The sequence below is a fragment of the Myotis yumanensis genome, unplaced genomic scaffold (genome assembly GCF_028538775.1).
Source record: "Myotis yumanensis isolate MYYU_CA2020_CCGP unplaced genomic scaffold, mMyoYum1.0.hap1 SCAF_1, whole genome shotgun sequence".
Taxonomy (NCBI): domain Eukaryota; kingdom Metazoa; phylum Chordata; class Mammalia; order Chiroptera; family Vespertilionidae; genus Myotis; species Myotis yumanensis.
In genome coordinates, this window is record NW_027223752.1 from 215,568,853 (window position 1) to 215,588,576 (window position 19,724).

At 44.6% G+C, this 19,724-nt stretch overlaps 1 protein-coding gene and 1 pseudogene across 1 annotated transcript; both read right to left on the reverse strand.

Annotated features, from left to right (window-relative positions):
• Positions 1 to 1,799: 1,799 nt before the first annotated feature.
• Positions 1,800 to 19,237, reverse strand: CHRNA9 (cholinergic receptor nicotinic alpha 9 subunit). The gene is made up of 5 exons (XM_070410683.1): positions 19,130 to 19,237; positions 18,696 to 18,841; positions 17,590 to 17,744; positions 12,074 to 12,606; positions 1,800 to 2,544 (listed from the first exon to the last, which is right to left on the reverse strand). Exons 1-5 carry the CDS (start codon positions 19,191 to 19,193, stop codon positions 2,003 to 2,005), a joined length of 1,440 nt encoding a protein of 479 aa, XP_070266784.1. The 5' UTR covers positions 19,194 to 19,237; the 3' UTR covers positions 1,800 to 2,002.
• Positions 4,894 to 8,534, reverse strand: LOC139007326 (ATP-dependent RNA helicase DHX8 pseudogene; annotated as a pseudogene).
• Positions 19,238 to 19,724: the final 487 nt, after the last annotated feature.

The following is a 19,724-nucleotide window of genomic DNA, read 5'->3' on the forward strand; positions in this document are numbered from 1 at the left end:
GCATGCAGGAGGCAGCTGATCAATGATTCTCTCTCATCATTGATGTTTCTATCTCTCTCTCCCTCTCTCTTCCTCTCTAAAATCAATAAAAATATTTTTTTTTTTAAAAAAAAGAGAGAATAATGACAGAGCTTCTGGGCCCTAGGCCTGGGGAGGAACTGAATATACTTGGGGAAGCAGATATGTGAATGGAGAAATGACAGTTTAACAAGGCAAATGCTTTAATGATGTATGATGGTTCTAAGCTTCTGGAATTCTGGCAAAAAAAAAAATGTGTTTTCGTCCTTTTGACTCTCTCATGGTTTGTAGCACTGTGTCCTACCCACTGAAATTACTTAATATATATGTTAACAATGAACTTGAGTGTATATCTTTTTTTTAAAATGTTTTTGAAACAAACAGCTATCCACTGGTTGACGGATGATATTCCAGAGGACATGGACATTGTTCCAGACCTTCAACCAGTACCGTCTACTTCTGGAATGTGGGCTAAACCACCTACATCTGATCCACCATGCAGGCTATCAATGGACATGAGAAAGCATACGTTACAGGCAATTGTCGGAAGTGGAAAAAAGAAAAACATTTTGAGAAGGTGTCGCGTATGTTCCGTTCATAAATTGCGCAGTGAGACACGCTACATGTGCAAATTTTGCAATATACCTCTACATAAAGGGGCGTGTTTTGAAAAATATCATACGCTAAAAAACTATTAATTTCTATTTGTTTTGATTTATTATGAAAATTTTATTTTAAACTTTAAAAATATGTGTATATTTTTAGGTAATAAGTATTTTTTGGGTTTTTCGTATTTAGTTTATATATATCGAATTATTTATGTACTGAATAGATAAAAAAATGTCTGTGATTGAATAAATTTTCATTTTTTACACAAGAAACCGAAAATTTCATTTCAATCGAACCCATACTTCAAAAGATATAGGCATTTTAAACTAACTCTGATTTTGCGCGGGAAACCTAAATAATTGCCCGCGCCATCTTATATTTTGGCGGGAAATTCACCCGACACCGTAGTGTTAAGCTTTCACTTATATCCAAAGTTCCAAATGTACATTCAGCTACTTACTGGATATCTATACCAGCATATCCCAGAAGCACTTCCAGCTCAAGATGTCCTAAACAGAATTCTTTCCTCCAAAACCTGGTCTTCCTTTATTTCTCACCTCAGTTGTCTGAGATAGAAAGCCCAGAATTATCCTCAATACCACTCTCTCCGTAACCCCATATCCAACCAGTCACCAAGTTTCTTCTATTCTAGGTCATAAATACATTGTGACTCGTTTTCTTATTCCCCTCATCTTGGGTCACACTTTCATTATCTCTTTCTTGAATTGATAAAACAAAAACAACACATTCCAATAGATCTCTCTACCTCTTCTATCTTATCTCTACAATCTCATAGTCACCACCATCTTATTTCTGAAACATAAATCTGACACTATCATTCCCTTGGTTTAATCCTTTTGTGGATTCCTAATGTTTTCAGGATAAAGTTTAAATTTTTAGAAATCAAATTTTAGAAAGCAATATAAGAATCTTATAAACAGCTGCATGATAATACATTTGAAAACCTAGTTGAAATATCTAGAAATGGCTCAATAGAATCATTTCAATCTGGCTATAGTCAAACCTATCCCAAACAAATAATCTAAAACATGGAAAATGTTATATGCACAGAATTACTCTGGTTCCTATATTAGTTTTCTATTACTGTTGTAACCGATTACCACAAATTTAATGCCTTAAAACAACACAGGAAAAATGAAAAGATCCTTGAACTTCGTAACTGTGGATTTATTTTTGTGTAGATGAGTAGTTTCTATTTAAGTTATGGTTCATTGGGTTTTCTGTTATTTGCAGCCAAATGCAACCTAACTGGTAAAAGTACTTCTGTAATTAAAATAGAGAAGACTTGGAGGAATTATTATTATTGTAGATCACAGAGAATTCTATTACTTTATCCCCACATACCAAGTGCTCATTAATCTGCTCTTGCTATGATCAAAACAGTCATCACAAACACCATAATGAAAAAAATCCACATGAAGAATCGATCTATGACTTTCGCAACCTTCTTCCATTCACTCCCCTTGGAATTGGTGGCCTTGTGGTCTTTGAGGCACTTGGCAATGTATTCGATATTCCTCGTCAGCACTTTGTACCGTGCACAGTAATCGTCAGCATCCCGCTGGGTCTCACCTTGGCACCCCAAGTCATTCTTTAAGAGTTTGTTCATTTCCTTCTTTCTGGGAAGGTCTTTGTTCCTGGCTGTTTTCAGATTAGCCTCTGGAAGTTTGCCATAAACCTTTGTGAGGCGGCCCCGCTCCCTGTCGTGGCGGGGGCTAAGGCAACTCTCACCCACGTCGTAGACGAACAAGATCCTGGACATGTATTTCAGTATAACCACCCTGGCCCAGTGTGGCACTGGCCGGGCCTCAGCCCCACAGAAGTGGATATTCATCACCATAATGGTCAAGGCAGTGGAGGCTGTGATCAAGGCCATCGTGGCTATGTAGTATTTGCCTGAAAAATATCAACAACCAAGTCAGCTTAAAACTGACCTCATGTTTGGCTCAAAAAACAAAACAAAACAAAACAATCAAAACACACTTTTTCTAAGGAAGCCATATACACTAATGAGTACTACTATAGACTTTTGAATCAAACTTCCTGGGTTCAAATCCCAGGTTCTGTCACCCACTAGACTTGTGTCCTGAAACAAGTTATATAATGCTGCTAAGCCTGAGCTTCTTCCTTAGCAAAATGAATATAATACTAGTATCTAACTCATAGGAATATAGTGAAGCTTAATTGAGGTGACTCATGTAAAGTCCTCAGAACTGCCCCTTATACCTACTTAAAAGGTTTGTAAATGTTCGCTGAGATCCTGATGTGAAAAATGTTCACTTTCAACAGACAAACAAATAATTAACAATCTCAGCCAGTTCTCTGAATTGTCTTCAGGCCTCATTAATGTGAAAGCTCATTACTATTGAATAAGAGGAGACACTGTGTCCCTATCTATTTAACATGTGATTATATAATAAAGTGAATAATCCTAAAAAAAGATGAAAAAAGGAAACAAAGATAAAGGTAAAAATTTATAAAATATAGAACCAAAAAATCCAAGAAAATGAATAACATTGAAAGGGAGCTACTTTTTTAAAATAATGAAATCGATAAACTTTTGGTAAGACTGCACATGAAATAGAGGCAGGTGGTAGAGGGGAGAAAGAGGATGCAAAAGAGGAAATAAGAGAATCAAAATTGAGAAAACAATATAATAATCTTATAAATAGTTGCATGATACTACATTTGAAAACCTAGATCAAATTTCTAGAAATATATCAGATGTCAAACATAGCATAAGAAGAAAGAACACTTGATTAGAAATGGAATTAATCAAATATATCGACCCCCCAAATACTCTAGGGCCAGAAGACTTTGTAGGTGAGTTTTGCCAAACTTTTAAGGAACGGATAATTTATTTCATTCAAGTTGTTCCAGAAATAGAAAAAGAGGAAAAACTGCCTGGCTCATTTTGTGAAGTCAATTTAACCTTGATTCCAAAAGTAACAAGAAAGGAAATATTAAGGCCATTTCACTTATAGACATATTTGAGAAAATCCTATTAAAATTATTAGCAAGCTAACTCAATTGGTGTCTTTAAATGATAATTCATCATGATAAAGAGGGTTTAGTTCAACATCAGAAAACCTAATTCACTACTTTAATAGAGAGTAAAAGAGAAAACTTACATGCATATCTTAACAGATGGAGATAATGGATTTAATAATATTCATCACCTGTTTATTATTTGTTAAAAGCTCTGAGTAAACTAAAATTAAATGGAACTTGGTAAAAGCTAAAGGCCAGATGCCCAGATCAAATGCTATACTTATAAAGAAAACTTGAACACGTTTCTATGACTAGAAGTTCATTTCATGAGTGCTACAAATAAATTGTGATTGCTAATAAATATTCTCAAGATCTGTGTGCACCCTTCCTAAAAAAAAAAAATACATTTTTTTAATCTCTTGTTCTGGATTTTTTATTATTTTTTTCCACAAGGAAATAAGATTTAATTCTACAAATTTACAAGCCAAGACAAAATAGAAATGAAATGTGGAAAACGAGGCCAGCAGTTCAACTCGAGGCCATGTCACTGCAGCCCGGGCCGCAGCAGCCCGTCACCCGGGCAGGACCGGGTCTGACCCACAGTCTCCCACTGCTCCTTCTGCTGCTCCTGCAGCTTGTGCTCCCACTCCAGCTTCCTTTCCAGCTGCTCCAGGCGGTCCCTCTCTCTCCGGGAATGCTCTCTCACCATCTCCCGCCTCTCCCACTCCCAGCGAGCTTCGTCCTGCCCAAAGGTTAATCAGAATTTTTTTCCCCATTGTTATTTCCTTAATAAGAAAATAAATATTATCAGGCCAAGGGAAAGTACAGGGGCTGGACAGGAGCAGGAAGTGGGGCCAACACTTTCAAAGAGGTTCATGGCTCCCTCCTCCACACAGTACCAGCTAGGGCATCAAGATCCCCATCGTGTCCATCTGTCTGTATGTCCAGGTGTCCCGTGCTCACAAACCATTTCCTATCCCAGGGCTGCACGAGTTACCCCTTTCTTGGAGATGATACAGTGAACTTGTGTTGGTTGTGAGCCCTAGGTGGCCCCAGTGACTTGAGGTAGTGCCGGCTGGACATTCTGGTCAAACCAGGCATAAATCCCTGTTTTTATTTTACCACAAGGGAAGAAATGTAAAACAAGTTTGGAAAATGTCCAGTTAAGATTGTATCCTCATGGTCAGCTTTTCACCAATAAGAGTGAGTCCAAGCCCTGGACCACTGCCGCAGGAGACAAACAAGTCTGGCCTGTCAGCGCCGCCGGAAAGCCCGGGATATTCGCCAGGCATTGGGCTCCTCATAGCGGTTGTACAAGGGTTCCAGGCGCTGCTGCTTCTTCTGCTTGCTTAACTTTGTTGGGTCGGAGACCTTGAAGAAGGCAGGAGCAAACTCCACAAGCCACCAGGGGTCGATGGTGTTGACCTCACGCATGTACTCCTTTGTGGTCAGCACCAGCTCATGGTACACCACCCATTCCGGCTGTCTGTTGAAGAGAGCACTGGAAGGGTGGATGTAGACCACTTGCTGGTCAATCAGTGTCCGGTAACCCTCCTGTGGATCTTTCTTGGCAGCATTTCGGAAGAATCCACTGCAGATGGCCTTCTGCACTCGGACTGTGGACTTACCGCAGGACACCACATCCAGCTTGTGTCTGTCCATTATGCCTAACATCTGCTTGCGAATGTCCTGGGCCCGGCGCAAAGAACGAGCTTGGATAAAGTTCTCATAGCACCATGGGTTGGAAAACTTGTTGTTCTTCCAAGAATTGTACACGGCCAACAGGGTGAGGTGGTCTCCTTCGGTTTGGTGGAATTTGGCCTTCTTCTGATCAGCAAGGGCTTGTTTATCCTTGGGCCTGTAAAAAACGTTCTGCACAGACAGCATGGATACAATGGTCAGCATTTCCTCACTGCAGCCCAGATGCACAGACATGATCAGCATTTTGCACAGCATTGGTTCCAGTGGGAATTCTGCCATCCTGCGGCCCACGCGAGTAAGCAGACCCTCATCATCCAGGGCCCCCAGTGTGTACAGTTGCTCCAAGGCTGTCATCAAGGTTTCCATTGGTGGGGCATCCATGAAGTTAAAGGACAGAAGGTCATTGATGCCCATGGCCTTGAGCGAGAGCACTGTGCTTGCAAGGTTGGTTCTCTGGATTTCTGGCACATTGGTGGTCAGCATTTCATCTCGGTAGGCTCGTTCTGTGTACAGCCTGTAACACTTGCCTGGGCCTGTTCTTCCAGCTCTGCCAGCTCGTTGCTTTGCCTGAGCCTGAGAAATAGGAGTCACCATGAGCTGGTTGATCCCTGTCTTGGAATTGTAAACTTTCTGCTTCACAAAGCCAGGGTCCACCACAAAGTAGATGCCATCAATAGTCAGCGATGTCTCTGCAATGTTGGTGGCAATCACGACCTTTCTGCTGCCAGGTGGAGCTGGTTCAAAGATTCGGGTCTGCATCTCACTGGGAAGAGCAGAGTACACTGGGAGGATAATCAACTCTGGAACATCAGGTCCCAGGGATTTCATTCTTTCATACAGGATCTCACAGGCAGTGTCGATCTCCTCCTGACCAGTCAGAAAGACCAGGATGTCACCTGGTGGTTCTGTTAAATGGATCTGCATGACGGTGATCAAGCCGCGTCCAGATAATCTGTCTCAGGTTCCTTTGTGTACAGTATTTCCACTGGATATGTTCGACCAGGGATGGTGAAGATGGGAGCTTCATAGAAGTACTGAGAAAACTTCACTGCATCCAAGGTAGCTGAGGTGACAATCAGCTTCATGTCCTGCCGTTTATGAACAGTCTTCTTCAACAATCCAAGGAGCACATCAGTGTGGATTGTTCTCTCATGCGCCTCATCCAACATGATGATGGCATACTGCGTGAGGTTGGGGTCAATCAGGCACTCTCGGAGCAACATCCCGTCTGTCATGTACTTGATGACTGTTTCAGGGCTGGTACAGTCCTCAAATCGAATGGTATAGCCAACCTCTTGGCCTAAGCAACAACCAAACTCCTCTGACACTCTTTTGGCCACTGATATGGCTGCCACTCTTCTGGGCTGGGTACATCCAACCTTGCCCCTGGAAGTGTAGCCCGCCTCCGCCAGGTACTGGGTGATCTGCATTGTCTTCCCAGATCCTGTCTCTCCAATAACAATCAGGATCTGATTTTCATGGACAGCCTGGACCAGCTGCTCCTTCAGTTTGTAGATGGGCAGGCTCTCTCTCTGCTCAAGGATTGACATCTGGGTCTTTTTTCCATAAGAAGCTTTGTTGCCCCCAAAGGCATGCTTCTTCCACTCGGGGATGTCATTGGGCATCATCCCAATACCCCTCATGTTGGCAGCAATCTGCCTGCCTTCCATATCAGGCAAAGGATCAACCCAATGTTTGTTGAGTCCCATGGGAATAGAATCCATCTCGGCTTCCCACTGGGCTTGCTTGAGCTCCCGCCTTTCTTTGGCCAAGGCACTCTGCATCATGGCTGCATGAGAGAGCGAGCCATCTGGGTTCTTAACAATTTCAATAGGGTTCATGTCCATGCTTTGCTTGGTGTGCCCTCTCAGGAAGGGAGGCTCTTCCTCAACCAGTTCAATCTCAAGGTCCTCATCTTCTTCATCATTAACTTTAGGAAGAATGCCAGTCTCTTCCTCAAAGTCTGGAAACTCTTCTTTAGAAAGTACATTAGCAGCAATCATCTGTTTGATCTCCCACTTCTCTGGGTCAGAGATGTGGGTAAGGCGCTTGCGCTCCTGCGAGTCATCCTCTACTTCAGGGGCACTGACAAGGGAGAGGTGAGTGGGTCTGCCCGGGTTCCTCATAGAAGTCTCCTCATTGGTCTCCCCGACAAGATTTCGTCGTCGATTTGGGTTTAGATCTTCCCCAGTCTCTTGATCCACATCCTTCATGCTCAAACTGGTCTTGGTCCCAGTGAAGGACAACACTTTGACCTTGACTCTCTGGCCTTTGCTCACCACATCAGCCACGTTAGCGACACGGCCTTCCCGCCGGAGCTCAGAAATATGCACCAGGCCTTCCCACCGCTTCCTTAGTCCCTCTAGCTGCACAAAACATCCAAACTGCATGATGCCGGTAACTCTGCCATTGTAAATGTCCCCGATAGCAGGCTCTTCCGGGGAAGGGCAGTCCACGTGCTTATCCTGCCATCTGTCCAGATTCCTCTCCCCACATTTGTCTCGGTCCTTCCGGTCTCTGGGGGGACTCTGACTTCTGCTCCTGGACCGATATCTAGACTTCCCTTTATTCCTCTCCCGGGTCCTGGAACGTGATCGAGAGCGGGACTGGTGTCTCTGCTTGTGGTCTCTATCACAGTCTCGTTCTCGGCTCCGGCTCCGCTTCTTCTTCTTCTTCTTCTTTGCCTTGTCCCGGTGCTCGGCATCTCTTTGCTTCTCCTGGCCCGCTGCACTGGGCATTAAAGCCTCCAGTTCTTCCAGGACATCCACAGCGACTTTCACATCATCCTCATCCAGCATGGTCCGAACAGAAGGGTTGTCTGGTTGGCAAAGGACTGGAAAGAGTTCTTTCAGCTTTTCTTTCTCAGTTTTGGGTTTGACAACTGGATCCTTGCCGGTAGAAGGCTTTGGGGGAGGCCGCATGGTTTGTATGAGACGCAGCAAGTTACTGATAAGAGAATCCGTGAATTCTGCACCATTTCTGACCAGGGAAGTCTTAAAAGTAACAAAGGTGGTATTTTTCTCAGCAAGACTGATCACAAACTCAGCCAGATCCTTGTCGTTGATCCCCAAGTGATTGTTCAACTCAGTGCAAACCTTCGACACCAAAGACAGATACTCGAGTTTGGCGAGTTCTTCCGCGAGGCCTAGCTCCGTCCGGTTGACGGCTCCCACCAAGGCCACAGCCACCGCCATGGCTACGGCTTCCCCCGCCTGCGCCGACACCGCCGCTGTTGCTGGTCCGGAGTCTGAAGAGAAACTGCGGTGGTGTGCGCCCAGAGCGTCCTTTTATCCTGAGCGTTGACGCAGGATTATGACCTATTCTCCAGGTTCTGCCTGGAACCAGGCGGGGGCAGGCGCCCGCCCCTCCCCGCCCTGCCCCGTTGTCCCTCGCACTGGTCCCTGGCGCCCCCTGGTGGCTCTTCCCCTGCAGTGCCGGCCGGAGCCCGCTGCTCCTCACACACAGCAAGGCCACCTGCCAGGTGGTCAGTGGTTAGAGCGAAGTGCTCTGTCCTCGGGTTGGGGGGGGGGGGGGGCGGCGGCGGGGGGACGTGTGGTGATCGCGGGTTGGATTCCTGGTCGGTTCCGGGCGTGCAGGAGGCAGCCGGTGGTTCAGTCCCACATCAATGTTTCTCTCCCTTCCTCTCTTCAAAAATCAATTTAAAAATGGGGGGGGGGGGGGGGGGGGGGCGGGGCAGCCCTAGCTGGTTTGACTCAGTGGATAGAGTATCGGCCTGTGGACTGAAAGGTCCCAGGTTTGACTCCAGTCAAGGGCACATACCCGGGTTGTGGGCTTGATCCCCAGTGTGGGGCCTGCAGGAGGCTGCTGATCAATGGTTCTCTCTTGTCTCTCATCATTCATATTTCTCTCTCTCTCTCCCTCTTCCTTCCTCTCTGAAATCAGTAAAAATATATTTTTCAAAAAGAAATATAAGAACCACCTTAGCCAGTTTGGCTCAGAGGATAGAGTGTCGGCCCATGCTCTGAAGAGTCACGGGTTCGATTCCCGTCAAAGGCATGTACATTGGTTACAGGCCCTGGTTGGGTCATGCAGAAGGCAACCAATGGATGTGTCTCTCTCATACCAATGTTTCTCTGTCTCTCCCCCTCCCTTCTACTCTCTCTAATATTTTATTTCATTTTATTATTTTTTTAATTAAATTTTTATTGTTTAGATTATTACAGTTGTTCCTTCCCCCCCCCCCATAGCTCCCCTCCACCCGGTTCCCACCCCACCCTCTGCCCTTACCATCCCCCCCCAACTGTCCTCATCCATAGGTGTACGATTTTTGTCCAGTCTCTTCCCGCATCTCCCACACCCCTTTTCCCCCCAGAATAGTCAGTCCACTCCCTTTCTATGCCCCTGATTCTATTATATTCACCAGTTTATTCTGTTCATAAGACTATTTATTCACTTGATTTTTAGATTCACTTGTTGATAGATGTGTATTTGTTGTTCATAATTTGTATCTTTACCTTTTTCTTCTTCTTCCTCTTCTTAAAGGATACCTTTCAGCATTTCATATAATACTGGTTTGCTGGTGATGAACTCCTTTAGCTTTTTCTTATCTGTGAAGCTCTTTATCTGACCTTCAATTCTGAATGATAGCTTTGCTGGGTAAAGTAATCTTGGTTGTAGGTTTTTGGTATTCATCACTTTGAGTATTTCTTGCCACTCCCTTCTGGCCTGCATAGTTTCTGTTGAGAAATCAGCTGACAGTCGTATGGGTACTCCAAAAAAATACATTTTTATATTATCACAGAAATAGAACAAGTAATGCTTGTAAAATTTCCAACACATGTCCTGAGACATTGCTCTTCAGAACTGAGCCAGCTTACTGTTGAATGTCACTGCTAAAGAAGGGAGAGGGATTTACCAATTGGTGCTGCCTCAGATAGGGTTATGATTGGATATCATCACTGTCCATCATTTCTGCCTCTCAGAAAAGGTCATGAAAATGCCAATATACCTCCTGCTCTTTAGTGGTGCGATGGGGATTAGAGAACCTTCTGTGTCTATCTCTTAAAAAGGTGTGTGTATGTCTGTGTGTGTCTGTGTCTGTGTTTTGCTTGGAGAGATGTAAGAAACAAACCTCCAAACAGAGAAATCAATGTAGTAACATCTGAATCCTATGGAAGAAAAACGCAGTATGCAAATTGTCCTCTTGACTGGGAGTGCAGTATGCAAATTGTCCTCTTGACTGGGAGTGCATCCAGGAGTTCTACCAGGGGGCAGGGCCGGCCAGGGGGAGGGAGGGAGGCCCCAGCTGGCAGCCGGCAGCCACCAGGGACCCTGCTAGTGCATGAATTTCATGCACTGAGTCTCTAATATTAAATAATACGGGATTCAGTGGAGGGTAAAGGGGGCAATGCAATATCCCTTTGATATTGGTCTGTTAAGTCTCTTGTTCTGAAATTTCTCCTCATTGTCTACTTTAAGGAACTAAAAAATAGGTCTAGCTTTTTATTTGGGTAAGCAACTTTTTTAAAATTTATTTTTTCATTTTTTAATCTATTTTTATTGATTTCAGAGAGGAAGGGAGAGAGAGATAGGAGCATCAATGATTAAGAGAGAATCATTGATCGGGCTGCCTCCTGCACACCCCCTACTGGGGAGAGAGCCCGCAACCCAGGCATGTCCCGTTGACCAGAATCGAACCCAGGAGCCTTCAATCTGCAGGTCAGCACTGTATCCACTGATCCAAATCAGTCAGGGAAGGGTAAGCATCTTTTACAATAACATAGAGGTGTTGCAGCTGAGTGATATCCTTGGTGGCAGGGCGTAGGTATGGAAGGTGTTAGGAGGGAACTCAGAATGAGGTAGGTAAAAAAAAAATACAGGAGACAGGAATTGTAGTCTCAGTCTACATTCTACCCTTAGGAGGACATTTCATTATTGCAGATTTTTAAAAATGTGATCCACTTTAGAATCACCTCAGATTCTCAAATCTTGCCCAAGATTGCTAAATTAAACTCTATAGATATAGGAACCTGAATTTTCACAAGCCCTCACACACCTATTATACCCAATAAAGGCTGAGAATTATTCTTTTAAGGGTAGATGGTAGGCTTCAACCCAGTTCATTTCTAACACGTTTACCATTCTTCCCAAGGAGAGACCTCTTGTGATGTGAAAAGATAAAAAGAGTCACTCTTTACTCAGTACTTACCATATGCCAGGCTCTGAGCTAAGCAATGACACATGAGGTAGCAGTTACATGAAGTTTGCTGATGAGGTAGCAGAGACTCAAAGATTAAATAACTTGTCAAAGATTAATCAAGGAATGAATGGTGAAGTCAGAGTTCAAATGTAGATTTCTTTTGACTTTAAAAAATCAAGGCCTTAAACTCAAAATCACCCAGAACGCTTGTTAAAACAGATGCCAGCCCTCACCCTCAGGGTCTCTAATTCATTAGGTCAAGGGTGGGCCCTGAGAATTTGCGTTTCTAAAAAAGATGCTGATGCTGTGGGTCTGGGGACCACCCTTTGAGAACCATTGCTCTAAACTGTATTGCCCCTCCATCTTCTTTTGGGTCAGTCTGGAGACCACAAGGCCAGTTTTGTTTCCAAAAGCCACACCTGTATTCAACGATGCCAACTGAAGACACTAAATGAAGGATGTGACAGCCTGTGTTGAGTGTGAAGCTGGCCTAACTGTTAATAAGTTTAAAGGCATACATATCACTGCAGTCACTACAAAGTTGGGCTCAAAGTGTAAGACCCTTGAACTCACCTATCAGAGGGACGTTTTCTGAGGCCGGCATGATCTCTGCCACCATGAGCTGAAATACAGTCATGGCCAACAGGATGGTCACTCCCAGGGAGACCTTTTCCCCAGAGGCTGCAGGGAGATAAAAACTCAAGGGAGCCAGAAAAGAGATGAGGACGCAGGGGATGAGGAGGTTGACAATATAGAAGGAGGACCTCCTCTTCAGAAGGAGAGTGAATGTCACATCGGGGTAAGGCTCAGAGCAGCAGCCATAGGAGATCACGTTCTTCACCGCAGGCATGCCATGGACCTCCCACTCCACATCTTCAATGAAGTCGGAGAGGTCTCCACTGTCCAGGGCATTGAATATGTCCACCTGATTGCCATTGTAGGTCCAGGAACCAAAGGTCAGGTTGCACTGCTGGTTGTCAAAGGGGAAGTAGGTGACGTCCACCACACAGGAGCTTTTGGTGATGGCTGGTGCGTCCCAGGTGATCAGCCCATCATACCGCAGGACCACATTGGTGTTCACAGGCTCGGAAGATTCATCGTCAGCCCTGAAAGTTAGAGGAAGAAAATGAAAGCAGCTTGCTGGAGTAACTCACCAACTTCCCATTCCAGACAGCTCACCGCCCTGTGTCCATCACTTTAATGTCTTTGGCTGTGGGTCACCATTCTCCCTGTTACTTTGGCATGAAAATCTGAAATCAACTCTAATTTTCTCTTCTCCTCCATCTCCTGTGATTAGTGAGGGGCAAGTTGTCTTGGGCTCTTCCTTAAAAGCATCTCTGCTTTATGTCCCTTCCTCTCTATTCCCAATACCACTCTGCTGGTCCAGGTATAATGACTTATAAATCCAGACAAAATGTAAACCTGTCAAAGCTAAAATCTGAAAGGGAGGTTCTGCTTACCTGATTTTGTTAACTTTGGGCACAAGAATATTAAGGCAACTTTTTGTTGCTTTTAGAAAAGTTTTACATGTGTAGTAGGACTTTTGGAAAACATGGACAAAATCTTATTCACCCAGAATTTAAGATATAATAATTTATTCTGGATAAATGTTCTTTTTGCTTTGTCAACATTTATGCCTGGCAATTTGGGGTACAGAATTTTTATTTCCCTTTGGGGATATCTCTTTCTCCACCACCCTTGCAAGGCATATTGACTGTTGATCAAGTCATCATAGGAGTTATGACCTTCTGTTCAGGGACAGACAGCCAAAGATAGCTCTGTAGGAAAGTAGCATATCCTGACCTCACTTTATTTTCTCCCTTTAATTGCACACTGGTGCTCCCCAGAAGCCAGAGGGAAGAGTTTAAAGGCATTCCTATTTATTTACTTTAAAACCAATATCTTATTGTTTTATCTCCCTGGTTTCTCTGATCAGATTTTATAGCTCAAAACTTGCAATGGTTTCTTATTGTCCACCAAATACTCCAAACCTCCTTAGTTTAGTGTCCCAGATGTTCCATGATCTACTCCCATCTCACTTTCCAGCCTGATGTCTCCCACGGTCTCCTTCACTCACACTCCACCCACCAGGGCTGAAACCCTAACGCATCCTGTGAGTTTCCCTCCTTCACTCAAACCCTTTCTTCTATCTATAATATTTTGCACGAACAAATCTAATACATTGTTCAAGACCCACTTCTTAAAGCACTAGTAATGTCAACTGTAATTGATAAATAAAATTTTAAAGTAAATTTTAAAAAAGATTCACCTCCTATGAGAAGCCTTCCCTGCCTCTCCAGTCAAATTAAATATCCATCGTTTGTTTTGTGTGTTTTTTAACATATTTTATTGATTTCAGAGAGGAAGGGAGATAAAGAGAGAGATAGAAACATCAATGGTGAAAGAGTCATTGTTTGGCTGCTTTGTGCACACACACACACACACACACACACACACACCACCCCCACTGGGGATCGAGCCTGCATGTGCCCTGACAGGGAATCAAACCATGACCTCCTGGTTCATAGGTCAACTCTCAACCACTAAGCCACACCAGCCAGGCCAGAGACTGAGTTTTAAAATCCTAATTTATTCTTCAACACACTACAGAATGTCTTGCCCAGAAGAAAGATTTGACGAAGAGACGTAGGTAGGTAGGTAAATAGGTTGCTTGAATAATTAAGGCCCATTCTCCTGGAGAAAGTGTCATGACATCATAGAAATGTCACCAAGAGATTTTGGTTCAAAACCTGGTTCAGGTTTTACAACCTGGAGCAAGTTACATCTCACCTGTAAAAGTAAGGAGTATAATACTTTAAAGTTTCTTTTTGAACATTAGATTAAGTAAGTAAATTATATGTATTAATTTCTATTGCTATTGTAACAAATTCCATAAGCCTAGTGTCTTAAAACAATACAAATTGAACATCTCTAGAGTTCTGAGAGGTCAGAAATCCTAAAATCAAGATGCAGACAAGGCTGCACTCCTGTGGAGGCTCTGAAGGACTGTCCCTTTCCTCGTCTTTTCCGGCTCCTCGAGGCTGCCTTCATGCCATGGAGCAGGGCATCACTCTGCCCTCTGCTTCCTTCATGGCATCTACTCTGACCCTCCTGTCCCTCTTTTATAAGAATTCCTGTTTACATTGGGCCCACCAGGTAATCTCCTCATCTCAAAGCCTTACTGTAATCACACCTGCAAAGTCCCCTTTGCCTCATAAGGTAACATATTCACAGGTTTCCGGGATTAGGGTGTGGACACTTAGGGGGCGGTTATTCTATCTACCACCCTTTGCAAAGCCCCAACTCTGCCTGACACATAGTATGTGTCCAATATATGTTCCTTTCTTCTTTTCCCCTTCCCCGTGTTCTCAACCAGAATATGAAACATGACAGGGACCAACTTTCAAAATGGAGGTCGACAGAACAGGATGACCCTGAGGATATGTCATTTGTTTCCCTCTTTTCTTCCCTTTCCTCGGCCACTTAGCGCTCTCCAGGCAGCCCCTCATCCCCTTGGAGCTGATCAAAGACTGAGCTGATCTTAGGCACCTTGCACTTGTGCACACAGGTCTTTCCCTGTGGAGACTGTAAGAATCCCACCCCAGAACCGGAGGAGTAGGCTGGTGAAGGAGAGAACAGTGAGCCAGCCAGTTCTTTCGGTCACCAGAGTGCCTGGACCCTCAGCGTAGACTCGTCTGTGCACTCAGCCCCACCATCCATCCCACCAGTGCTGCTTCCTGAAGGGGCACTCGTGCCCACTTGCAGGCTGAGCTCTCTCTTAGGAGAGATCCCCTGAGCCGCCCCTCACTCACCTTGTTCTGAGCCCAAGAGGAGCCTTTCCCAGCCCATGGAAACTTGAGTTCCAGAATAAAAAGAGATCGAAGCTCCTTTGACAATAGGTGGAGCAACTGAGCCTGAATTGTGACAGAACAAGCTGGCTCCTTCTCAAAATGTGGTCCACAGACCAGTAGCTCTAACATCTGGAGCTTAGAAAAGTGCAGAATAAAAAACTCTACCCTAGACCCACTGACTCAGAATCTGTATTTTGATTAGCTCCTTGGGTGATTCATGTGTGCTTTACAGTTTGAGAAACATAAACCTTACCTACATTTACTCAAGGCCCCTTGCTCTGAGATCAGCCAACTGGTGACCTTATAACCTCGTTCCTCCTCCTCTCCATACAAAGTCCAGTATCCATAAGCCAGCTTCCAGCTGGTCCATCCTGATTTAGTCTTAGTAGTATCATTGTTACTGATACGTGATCTTGGAGAAGGGAACACCACTATTATGTGTTGAATTGTGTCCCTCCCAAAATTCTTATGTTGAAATCCTAGCCCTCAGCACCTCAGAATGTGACCTTATTCAGAATAGAGTCATTACAGAAGTAATTAGCTAAAATGAGGTATAGTAGGGTAGATACTTAATCCAGCACAGCTGCTGTCCTTATAGAAGGAAACTTGTGTGCCTGACCCCTGTGGCTCAGTTGGTTGAGCACCATCTCATACACCAGGAGGTTACTGGTTTGATTCCCAGGCAGGGCACATGCCTGAGTTGCTGGTTCAATCCCCAGTGTTTCTCTCTCATCGATGTTTCTATCTCTCTCTCCCTCTGCCTTCCTCTCTCTGATATTAATTAAAGAAAAAAACATATTAAAAGGGAACATGTGGCCCAGATAGTACAGAGAAAATGCCATGGGAAGATGAAGCAGAGATTGGTGTGATGCTTCTGTAAGTCAAAGAACAACAAAGACTGCTACCAACCGCCAGAGGCCAGGGGAGAGGCCGGGCACAGATTTTTTTTTTAATTTCTTTATTGATTAAGGTATTACATATGTGTCCTTATCCCCCCATTACCCCCAACCTCCCCACTCATGCCCTCACCCCCCTGTTGTCTGTGTCCATTGGTTATGCTTATACGCATGCATACAAGTCCTTTGGTTGATCTCTCCCCCTTACCCCCACCCTCCCCTACCTTCCCTCTGAGGTTTGATGGTCTGATCGATGCTTTTTTTGTCTCTGGATCTGTTTTTGTTCATCAGTTTGTGTTGTTCATTATAATCCAGAAATGAGTGAGATCATGTGATATTTATCTTTCACTGACTGGCTTATTTCACTTAGCATAATGCTCTCCAGCTCCATCCATGCTGTTGCAAATGGTAGGAGTTCCTTCCTTTTTACAGCAGCATAGTATTCCATTGTGTAGATGTTTTTTAATCCACTCGTCTGCTAATAGGCACTTAGGCTGTTTCCAAATCTTAACTATGGTGAATTGTGCTGCTATGAACATAGGGGTGCATATATCCTTTCTGATTGGTGTTTCTAGTTTCTTGGGATATATTCCTAGAAGTGGGATCACTGGGTCAAATGGGAGTTCCATTTTTAGTGTTTTAAGGAAACTCCATACTGTTCTCCACAGTGGCTGCACCAGTCTGGCGGGCACAGAGCCTTCTGCATTACCCTGAAGGAACCAGCCTAGCTGGCACCTTACCCTGATCATGCATGTCTAGCCTCCAGACTGTGAGCTAACACATCTCTGTTGTTTAAGCCCCTGCCTCCCACCCCCAGTTTGAGGTACTTCATTACAGTAGATCTGGAAAATGAATACAGCCTCTAGAGAGACAGTTCTTACCTGAAAAGGGGAATGTAGCTCCAAGCTTTTATGAACTACCATCTTATCATCTAAGATTTTATGACCATTATTTTAGGGCCTAGAAACAGAAATTGACACTTGACTTACACGTGATTTGTTTTGTTTTGTTTTTTAAATGATGGAACATCTTTTCTTAATTGATTTCAGAGAGTTAGGGAGAGGGAGAGAGAGATAGAAACATCAATGATGAGAGAGAATCATTGATCCACTGCCTCCTGCACATCCCACACAGGAGATGGAGCCCCCCCCCCCCCCCCAAGCCAGGCATATGTCCTGACTGGGAATTGAACCAATGGCCTCTTGGTTCCAGGCTCAACGCTCAACCACTGAGCTACACTGGCCAGGTGACTTACACATGTTTTAAATATTCCTTCTCCATTATGTTTAAATCCTGTTACATCAACAAGTTCATTCCTGAGAAACCAGTGATTTGCACTTACTTGTTGTACAGGACAATGTCCGGCCTCCACACCAGGTCGCTGGGGATCCTGATGGAGTCCAGGCCGTCATACTGGTCTCGATCCCATGTGAGATAGGCGTCGTGCCAGGTTTGGCGGATCCATAAGTAGGCGGTCAGAATTTGGTTCCTTTCATCCTGCACAATTGACCCAGATGTAATTTTATCCAGTGGACACCTCAGCTGGCCCTCCATCTCTAGAACACTTGTTCTTCACACAGAATTCCAAGAGCACTGCTCTTTTTTCTGTGAGTGAGAGCTCTCTCAGTCTAGCCCCCTTGACTGACTGCCAAGGCCATATTTTTTCTGCTATATTTAGTGTTTGGAATGTTAAGTGGACAAATACTTAAGTCATCAGATCTTTGCACGAATCCACTGCCCAAATTTCTCCAAAAAATAATTATCAGGTGATTCATTTGAATGAGAAAGTCAGGAAATATTTACAATGGACAGAAGAAAAATCAAGATTCATAATTTTGTGTAATTAAACACATATAAGCAGTAAATAAGGTAGACCACCTTTGTGTTTATTAAATTGGAATAAAATGCACATAACATACAATGCACATAACATAATATGCACATAATACAAAACTCACCATTTTGACCATCTTAAAGATTTACATTTTAATCATTCGGTGGCTTCCAGAAGATTCCCAGTGTTGTGCACCCATCACCACTATCTAATTCCAGAACATTATGTCACCCAAATAAGAAACCCTAAGACTGTCAAGCAGTCACTCCCTGGTCCCCTGTCCTTTCCACTGCCCCTGGCAACCGATACTCTGCTCTGCCTCTGTGGGTTTGCCTATTTTGGACATTTCATAGAGATGCAATCATGCGATATGTAACACCCTCTTTCTTTAGATGATCTAAAACTATTACTGTTAATGGTCGGGATAGGTAACAATTAGCAAAATTAATTTTGTAGAACGTTTCCTTCCCCGGGTGTCCCCCTCTCCCACCCGCTTGCACACAGAGCTGTCTGTTCTCCTTCCCTCTCAAATTCCCAGTTAAAACATCTCTTTGAAAAGCACTGTTAGTTTCTTCTAAGCAATATGCCGAAGAGGCACCACTCTGTGTACTCACCATGTCCTTAATCTGGGAGAGTGTAATCTGCAGCGTGACATTCAGGACCTTGTCTGTGTCTTCTACTGGACGAAGAGCATTGGAATAATCTTCGAAGAGGTCATTAAATAACTTCTGAGCGTATCTCCCATCTGCTGCTCCTACGACTGCTCAAAAAGAGGGACCCGATCAACACTCAGCGCTGTGTGTGTCTCAAGGCAAAGAACAACAGACCGAGGGCTGGAATTGGGGGCGACCCAACATCAGCTTGGGACAAGCTTTGGAGGATGAGTTTCTTCCTACCTTGCACTCCGGGGACCAGGAGTGCAAACCTGAATGCACGGGACACTTCCCTACAGCTAGATCACGGGTTCTGTGTCCTGGCCCACCCCACCTCCCACCAAAGAAGTGGCCCCAGATGAGCAGAGGTGGGTACCCACCCACCAGTCTCTTACCTCTCAGTCTGGAGGCAGCAAAGCAAATCCAACAAAAGGAGATGCAGGAATGGGGCCAGTTCATCTTTTTTCTGAGCCTCTATAAATTCCCAGCCAGGCAGTGCTGTCTTCCACTTCCCTCCGTGAATGGGAAGGGTCTGGGCACAGCTCCAGGGCAGTCTCCGCAGCCGATGGAGCGATGGAGCGTTCAGGTTTGCACTGCACGGAGGGCCCCCGGTCCTGAGATCCCTCCCCTCTGTAATCGGAGATGAGCAGTGCCAGCAGCTGAGATGCTAGGAGTCCCAGGAGGGTTAGGTGAGGCCATGCTGCTCTGGGAGGGCCATCCCACCCTTAGCAGGAACATCCAGACCACACTCTCAGGGGAAGTGATTCCATCTTAAAAGATTGGATACTTCCTACCCCTGCAGCAGGCAGATTCAGCCTGTGTCTGGGGCTGAGGGAAGCTGAACAGACCCAGTCACGGGCAGCCATCTGGAAAGGCCACGTGTGTTCTGAGCAGCACGTAAAGACAGAAAGAGCATCAGTTCCATGATCTCCAGAACAGATCGGCTTTCCTTTCTGCCTTCTGCTTCGCATCCCTACCTCAGTTGTCCCC

Excerpts from the sequence above, each read along its gene's own strand:
- CHRNA9 (XM_070410683.1), bottom strand. The coding sequence starts at position 19,193 with ATGAACTGGCCCCATTCCTGCATCTCCTTTTGTTGGATTTGCTTTGCT. Across the intron at positions 17,745-18,695 it reads TCTCCCAGATTAAGGACATG|GATGAAAGGAACCAAATTCT; the intron begins GTGAGTACACAG and ends TCAATTGTGCAG. Across the intron at positions 2,545-12,073 it reads AGAAAACGTCCCTCTGATAG|GCAAATACTACATAGCCACG; the intron begins GTGAGTTCAAGG and ends GATATTTTTCAG.